The sequence below is a fragment of the Sinocyclocheilus grahami genome, unplaced genomic scaffold, assembly GCF_001515645.1.
Source record: "Sinocyclocheilus grahami isolate Dianchi unplaced genomic scaffold, SAMN03320097.WGS_v1.1 scaffold279.1, whole genome shotgun sequence".
Lineage (NCBI taxonomy): Eukaryota > Metazoa > Chordata > Actinopteri > Cypriniformes > Cyprinidae > Sinocyclocheilus > Sinocyclocheilus grahami.
In genome coordinates, this window is record NW_015505458.1 from 107719 (window position 1) to 116348 (window position 8630).

The following is an 8630-nucleotide window of genomic DNA, read 5'->3' on the forward strand; positions in this document are numbered from 1 at the left end:
ACACAGACACACACACACACACACACACACACACACACACACACACACACACAGAGACAGATCCTACTGCAAGATTTGTTGATGATTCCAACCAAAACACATGCTACTTGTAAGGTTTATTGCTTGTTCTTACCTGTTTGGTACCATTTTACTTTTTTGAGTTACTGAAATTTGATGTTTTTGTTTTTTTTGTTAGAAATAAATGATTACTCCGTCTCCTACTTTGTATTTCCCTTATATCATGGTCAGATTTGTCTGAAAGCATATTTTGGCATTTTGTATAGTCTCCCCAACACAAATGTTTTTTTGTTTTTTTTAATTCTACAATTTTAGCTTGTGATAAAATCTAAAACTTAAGAGGTTAAGTACGTTACATCGATCGTTTATAGATTTCAGCCCATATGCAGCCATTGAGTACAAAAAGCAAATAGTGTCTATTGATATTTTTGATATTTTGATACCATCGTATGTCACCAGATGTCACCCAAGTGACCAGATTTTTAGGTTTTGGCTGTCTGAACTTACTGGAATGATTTATTTTATTATTGTATTTGATTGTTTTACTGAAGTAAAATAAGCATATTTTGCATAAATATGGTACTTTTAGAGGTAAATAAATACATAAAAACACCAAAAATCACAAAAAACTGCATATTGACAGTTTTTATTTTATGGAAGATAGTGAAATGACATTTATAAAATAATTTAAAAAACTGGATCACACCTGAGACATTTGTTGCCCAAATTTGTCCACAAAGGACCAATTAAGGGCTGCTATACGCTGCTAAATTGTAATTATATTTCACAATATTAATGACTTTACTGTATTTTTTGATCAAATAAATGCAGCCTTGGTGAGCATAAGAGACTTCTTTCAAATACAGATTTGTTTTGACTCCATCCATAAAACCAGATTGTCCTCATCTCTCAATTATGATGCATTTCTGTTTTGTAAATCATCAGGCCACACAAGGACCCTGCAACACCCCCAAACCCAGCATGCTGGACTTTGTGAATAAAGTGAAATGGGATGCGTGGAAGAGTCTGGGCTCCTTGTCACAGGTGAGAGGAAACAGGAACATTCATCATAAGACATCATATTACTCTAATGTATTTTTTAAGCGAATATAAAGAAAACCCCATTTTGGATCAGCTTTTCATGTATTACTACAGGGTTCTGTTCAAATTTGTAATTAATTACAAAGCAAGTAAAAAAAAAATATATAATTGGAATAAAAATAAAATATTATTAAAACATAATTATCATAAGTATTTTGTTTTAACTTACATGCACACACACATAAATAATAAAAGGCAACAATAGAGGCATTGTTATTCTAATATTTATATATTATATATTTGTTATGGGCTTTTTGTTTTTATTTCAGTTTTAGTTATAATTTTAGCACCGTACTTCAAATTAATCTTCATTTCACTTAGTTTTAAGTTTAAATTAATCTAATAATTTATTCATCTTTAATTCATGTAATATTTTATTTATTTTGACTGAAATCCAAACCCAGCATGCTGGACTTTGTGAATAAAGTGAAATGGGATGCGTGGAAGAGTCTGGGCTCCTTGTCACAGGTGAGAGGAAACAGGAACATTCATCATAAGACATCATATTACTCTAATTTATTTTTTAAGCGAATATAAAGAAAACCCCATTTTGGATCAGCTTTTCATGTATTACTACAGGGTTCTGTTCAAATTTGTAATTAATTACAAAGCAAGTAAAAAAAAAATATATAATTGGAATAAAAATAAAATATTATTAAAACATAATTATCATAAGTATTTTGTTTTAACTTACATGCACACACACATAAATAATAAAAGGCAACAATAGAGGCATTGTTATTCTAATATTTATATATTATATTTTTGTTATGGGCTTTTTGTTTTTATTTCAGTTTTAGTTTGAATAATTTTAGCACCGTACTTCAAATTAATCTTCATTTCACTTCGTTTTAAATTTAAGTTAATCTAATAATTTATTCATCTTTAATTCATGTAATATTTTATTTATTTTGACTGAAAACAGGTTTGGATTTGATATCAGGCCACATGTTATTCAGGTGTCAGGAAAAGGTCTCCGGCTTTAATCTAATAGTCTTGCAGACCTCGAAATGAAGAGAGAGCACGTAGAAAGCTCAGTGCATCTGTGGAGCATACAGATGATGATTGTGTGTTTTAATGTTGTGATGTAACTGCGTTAGGAAGAGGCCAGGCGGCAGTATGTGGATCTCATCACGTCTCTGGTGGGAGAAGAAGCTCCTGCGGTGGCAGCGCAGCCCACCGGGAGCACAAAGAGCTTCCAGACCCTGCTGATCAGCACCGAAGACAACATCACCACCATCCGGCTCAACAGACCCGAGAAAAAAAACGCCATCACTGCGGAGGTGAAAACGTTGCTTTGGATACATACGTACATGATACAATTATGTAGGATGTCAGTTGTGTAGGACATTGGTCATTTATAAATAAATATTTGACCACAGAATGCCAAGACTGATCAATCAAAAGTATTATAACATTACTAAACGACTATATTTATTAATATTAGCAGTATTATTTTAGGAATATTATAATAGTCATATCCAAAATGAAACACTACGTAGCACATGGCAAATTTAAATTCATATGGTTGATGTGTCTGTTTAAAACACAAACTGTGAGGCAGTGTTATTGTAGTATTATATATTTAAATGCTGTATTCATATTTTTATTTTAGTACGTTTTAGCAATGATGTGCTTTTGCATTATTCATTTTTGGTTTTTAAAAATATTTATATGTTGCTTTATTTTTATTTTAGTACTTTTATTGCTGATTTTTTTATTTCCCAGTTTCATTGAAGTTTACTGTATGTTTTTCATCTACTATTTCAGCTTGATTTCAATTAACATGTTTTTTTAAGACTTTCAGTTTTAGTTTACAGTAGCAACATTTTTTAGAAAATATTCTTTCGTGTTTTTGCATCCTGTAGATGTACAATGAGCTAATCGAAGCTTTGGATCTGGCCGGAAAAGACGATTCTGTCATTACAGCGATAACAGGTGAAGTACTCTACTTTGCCTTTCAGTGTTTGCAGATGTTAAAGCAATGTGCTTATCCTCCTTTTAACGTCTCTGAAGGCAGTGGAGATTATTACTGCAGTGGAAACGACCTGAACAACTTTACAAAGAGCCCTGAGGGTGGAGTAGAGAAGATGGCTAAAGATGCTGGGCAGTTACTGAGGTAAAGTCTATTACACTTTATTCTAAACCAGTTTATACTATTTTTGAGGTTGATGGGATGTTATGATGGACATATACACATATGTGTAATAGTTTGAGGCTTGTGTTGTTTTAGGAGGTACGTAAAGGCATACATTGACTTCCCCAAACCTCTGATTGGAGTCATAAACGGACCGGCGGTGGGGGTGTCAGTCACCCTGTTGGGACTCTTTGATGTTGTTTATGCCACAGAGAGGGTGAGCTGCTTTCCTACTGTATATCAGTAGTCCATTATGTCTGTTTTAATTGTATGTATATACTGTATATCTGTCTGTATTTTAGCTCTCCGTCCTTTTGTTTTGGGTGTAGGCGACGTTTCACACACCCTTCAGTCAGTTGGGTCAGAGTCCAGAGGGCTGCTCTTCATATCTTTTCCCCAAAATGATGGGCGCAGCAAAGGTATGAACATCCACTGTAATTTGAGATTAATCCGTTAACTACAAAAATATCATGACGATAATTGCAGTTCAATTTTTTAAAACAACTGACAGCACTAATATCAGCGGGCTGCAGGATTTGGGGGGGGGGGGGGGGGGGGGAACCAACATACTGACCCCAAACTTTTGAATAGTAGTGTATATTTTAAGATTAAATATAAAGTATTTCTTTATATTCTCTTTATATAACCTTTCAAATACAAATATTAAAATTTAAAAAAGTAATTTTACATGGCTGGCTAAATTTTTTGGTGGGGTGAATTTAATCATTTGTTTTTAAGTGTTTATAATGGTTGCCGTGTCCCTTAAAGGGGTCATGAACTGAGAAATCAAATTTCCGTGCTTTTGCATATGAGAGACGCAGGACTATGGAGGAAAAATGGGCAGTGTGCTGGCTTTGGGGGGGGGGGGAAATCAGATTTTTCTGATAAAATGTTTTGATTGCAATAAAAAAACAAATGTATTTATTTGTAGGGGTGCACAATTTGGCCAAATATTTAGTGATTTTTACATATACATTATATATATATATATATATATATATATATAATACTTTATTATAATTGTTATTACTAAATAAAAATAATGAAACTAAATATTCAGATTTTAGTATTTCACTATAAAATAAAAATGTAGTATATAAAAAATTAAAATACAACTACTAATTTTATTTTATAGTACAACTGTGAAATTTCAATACCAATATTTACAGCTGTCTTAAAGGATTAGTTCACCCAAAAATGTGAAAATTCTGTCATTAATTATTCACCCTCGTGTTGTTCGAAACCTGTAAGACCTTCGTTCATCTTCAGAACACAATTTAAGATATTTTTGATTAAATCTGAGGGCTCTCTGACCCTCCCATAGACAGCAAGGTAACTACCACGTTCAAGGTCCAGAAAAGTACCAAGATGATCGACAAAGTAGTCCGTGTGACATCAGTGGTTCATCTGTAATGTTACGAAGCTACGAGAATACTTTTTTGCGCAAAGAAAACAAATTACTTTATTCCACATTTTTTTATACCATGTGTGTGTGGCGTGTGGCAGCGCTCACTCAGATCCGGCGTAATGACGTCATCACGCCGGATCTGGGTCAGCGCTGGCGCCGCCACACGCTCGCATCATGGTATAAAAAAATGTGGAATAAAGTCGTTATTTTTGTCTATAGGAGGGTCAGATATTATCAAAAATATCTTAAATTGTGCTCCGAAGATGAACGAAGGTCTTACGGGTTTGGAACAACACAAGGGTGAGTAATTAATGACATAATTTTCATTTTTGGGTGAACTAACCCTTTAACTCTTTCCCCGCCATTGATGAGTTATCTCGTCTTTTAGATGAAAACGCTTCCCCGCCAAAGACGAGTTTTTACGGCTTTTCGTGTTTTCACTGTTATACACTCGGGGGCGCCATTACGCATCTTTTGAACGAGGACAAAACCTCCCGAACAAAAAACACACGTGAACAGGACGGAGAAACGAGCGATATCTCATGTAAACAGATGCATATGAAAAATAATGCGATCATCAGCAATAGACAGCATATAAATGAAAACAGCATAATGTTACGGAGTAAAATGTTGATCTAGGATGTGGTATATGTCTGTGCAAGCTTTGGAGGTGTTGATGGAAGCGATTTACTGGATTTATGCTTTGATAATCGTACTGAATATTATCCAGATATCGTTTTTGCTCAAAATTATGCATTTTTATGAAACCTACCTATATTCAAGTGTTGATAAAAAAAAGAATGCTTTAAGCTAGAATAAAACTGATTATTTTTTTTTATTTAAAAGTAGAGGCTCAGATCTTTATTTTGGTGTATTGCATATTCAAATATCCATACAGCAAAATATACTGGAGGCCATCAAATTTTAGTGAAAATCATCAAAATCGCTGGCGGTGGCTGGAAACTTTTTTCAGAAATGCTGGCGGGGAAAGAGTTAATTATTATTTATTTTTTTTAAGCTAAGCGATTAGACTTACTATTTAACCTGGTGGGCAATTGAGTGAAAATAATCATAATAAATAACATGCTTAGGTCACTCTAAGTAAGTAATTTGTATGTTGACTTAACAAAATAATGTAAACACTGTGAATTTGTGTTGCAGTCAAAACATTGCTCTGTCTGGACTTACAGAGCAGCACAGAAATGCCACACTTCACCTTCAACTCTGTTAATATGTCTCTCAGATATGTTCTTCTCAGATATTGTGTTTGACTCTTCTCTCTGTTCAGGCTAGTGAGATGCTGTTGTTTAACAAGAAGTTGACGGCTGCACAGGCCTGTGAAGTGGGTCTGGTGACTGAGGTCTTTCCAGAAAGCTCCTTCCAGTCCGAGGTGTGGACCAGACTGAAAGCCTACGCCAAACTGCCCAGGAACGTAAGTACTCAGGCTGCTTGAATTGTGATGTACTAGTGTTAAAAAAGTCAAATTATTATTCTCAAGTAAAAAGGATCTTGTTGCATGAAAACAAATGCTAATCATAGAAAATGTGCAACAAAAGGCAAGAAATTTCACTTCTTTTCACGTGTTTGCACTCATGGTGGTCTTCTCATACCCCTTCAGTCTCTGGCTCTGTCGAAGCAGCTGATCCGCGCGGTGGAGAAAGAGAAACTTTATGCGATCAACGACGCAGAGGTGGAGAGACTGGTGGAGCGCTGGCTCTCAGACGAATGCATGCAGGCCATCATGAGCTTCTTCCAGGCCAAGTCTAAACTTTGAGAAGAGTCCATGGAGCCATTCAACATGCAGCCTCTTCCCAGAATTAACTTTCTTTGGGAGTAGTTTTTCCAGTTAACCCTGTATCCTACAAACAACAGGAAGAACCACCCAACTCATAGGATTTGTATAGCATTGAATGATGTATGCATAACATGAGACATTTTATTTAGTCATTCTGTCATAACAGTTTAATTAGACAACCGTAAAATACAGTGTTATAGAACAAAATGAACCGTCTGTTCCATTTACCGTACCAGATGTGCACTTAGAAGATTGTAACATTCAGTGCCTTACTAATGCGAATGCATTTGTGTTCTTTTATATGAGGGACAAAATTCAGTGCTCTATACTGTATGTTCTGTTTCAGATGCATCAATCTGTGACATTTTGTCCTGAATACATTTTTAATACCTGCTTAAATACCTGTAAATGTCTTGTTAGTGCATATTTCATATCATATGAAATATATCAGTGTTCCTTGAAATACCATGCAAGTGCTCGTTTATGATCAGCTACATTAGTATATATAGTGCTGGTCGTAACTGATTACATGTAATCTGGATTACATAATCAGATTCCAAAAATACTTGTAATTAGATTAACTTGAAATTTTAAAATACTTGTACTCATACTACAGCTACTTTATTATTGATTACATATTATTCGCACAATAGCAATTCATTATTCCAAATTCTTCTTTTTCTTTAAACTCACAACCCTCTGCAATTCCTTCACGAACCTTGACATCATGTAATGTTTAATAAACTTCATGTTGTTAATAACAACAAATGTAATATTTTCTTTCGCTTTGTTTTTTTATTTTTTATATCAATCTGGGGTAACACTTTAGAATAGGGAACACTTATTCACTATTAACTACGACTTTTCCCTCAATGAATTCCTAATTTGCTGATTATTAATTGTTAGTAAGGTAGTTGTTAATTGTAGGTATTGGGTAGGATTAGGGATGTAGAATAAGGTCATGTAGAATAAGGCATTAATATGTGCTTAATTAATGACTAATATTCTAGTAATATGTATGCTAATAAGCAAGTTAAGAGACCCTAAAATAAAGTGTTACCCAATATGGTACAAGATTGTCCTATTTAAATCAAGAAACGTGTTTAATCAAAAAGTAATCTGATTATATTGCCTAAAATGTGTAATGTAACGGATTACGTTACTATCTACAATTGTTGTCATGTTATTTTTTGAATCAGTAATGCACTACAGTATGCAAGTCATCTAGTATTACTATCTGATATCACTGGAACTGGCGGTCCAGTAAATCCAGCAGATGGCAGAGGACACCAGTGAAAATGTAGGTAACAATATGAAGTGGTTGTTGTAATAAAGCGTGAATGTTGTTTTCAAGCGCATTTTGTATATATTTGAATAAGCTGGTGTTACTGTATTCAAGTTAACCTATCGCTGTTTAACAAATGTTTACACAGTGAAAATGACCACATTTCTGTATCTTTGAACACCAGTGTTCTTCCTCAATGTAAACCACCAGGTCTAACAAGTAGCCTGCACACGCTTTGCATCTCCCACTTCGTTTGCCTAACCGGTTTGTGACCCCCAGTGAAAACCCTCATCTGGTTTTGTTAGGGAATGTGATGTCGCGTCTGAAAGGTTAGGAACTCTTTATCAGCAGTGGGCAAAGCTTCTGGCTGGAGTTGGTGGGTATTGATTTGTCTAGGTTAGGGTTCACTGACTTGTTTATTGAATAACAAAGCACTCATGTGACAAAATGACCTGCTCCATTTTTAAGGCCATTTATATGTACAGTACTAAAAGTTGATGAAATTACATACAAAATACAGTTTTATGGAATGATATGTTAAGAGTATTTCACTATGGGGAAACAAATGCAAGAGAAGTTCACACGAGAGGATTTTTTTTTTTTTGAAAGCCAATGGGGTCCGATGTTGTTTGAACCCCAGTGACATTCAAAATATCTCTGTTCATGTTTCACAGAAGAAAGAAACTCATTGAGGTTTGGAATAAAATGAGAGTGAGTAAATAATTTTTCATTTTTAGATGAATTGTCCCTTTAACCAAAAATACTGATGCTATCATCATATGCATATAAACATTTTGTCTATTAAAACTGCAGGATGAGAATGTCTGTCCCCCAGTACCACTGCTTCTTGCTAGCGATTGCAAATATCAAGTTGTTTATGAATATG

General features: G+C 34.5%; 1 protein-coding gene across 2 annotated transcripts in view; it reads left to right on the top strand.

Annotated features, from left to right (window-relative positions):
* The window catches only part of LOC107600137 (enoyl-CoA delta isomerase 2, mitochondrial-like), a 9546-nt gene extending 2350 nt beyond the window's left edge, over positions 1-7196 (top strand). The window contains exons 3-10 of one of the 2 annotated variants that reach the window (XM_016291938.1): positions 964-1062; positions 2220-2402; positions 2988-3057; positions 3136-3238; positions 3353-3473; positions 3586-3675; positions 5953-6096; positions 6283-7195. In XM_016291938.1, the coding sequence (XP_016147424.1) occupies positions 964-1062; positions 2220-2402; positions 2988-3057; positions 3136-3238; positions 3353-3473; positions 3586-3675; positions 5953-6096; positions 6283-6438 (966 nt within the window). In that variant the 3' untranslated portion in view covers positions 6439-7195. Of the gene's footprint in view, positions 1-963; positions 1063-1518; positions 1588-2219; positions 2403-2987; positions 3058-3135; positions 3239-3352; positions 3474-3585; positions 3676-5952; positions 6097-6282 lie in introns of those variants that run through there. The other variant, XM_016291939.1, reaches the window with a different exon arrangement.
* Positions 7197-8630: the final 1434 nt, after the last annotated feature.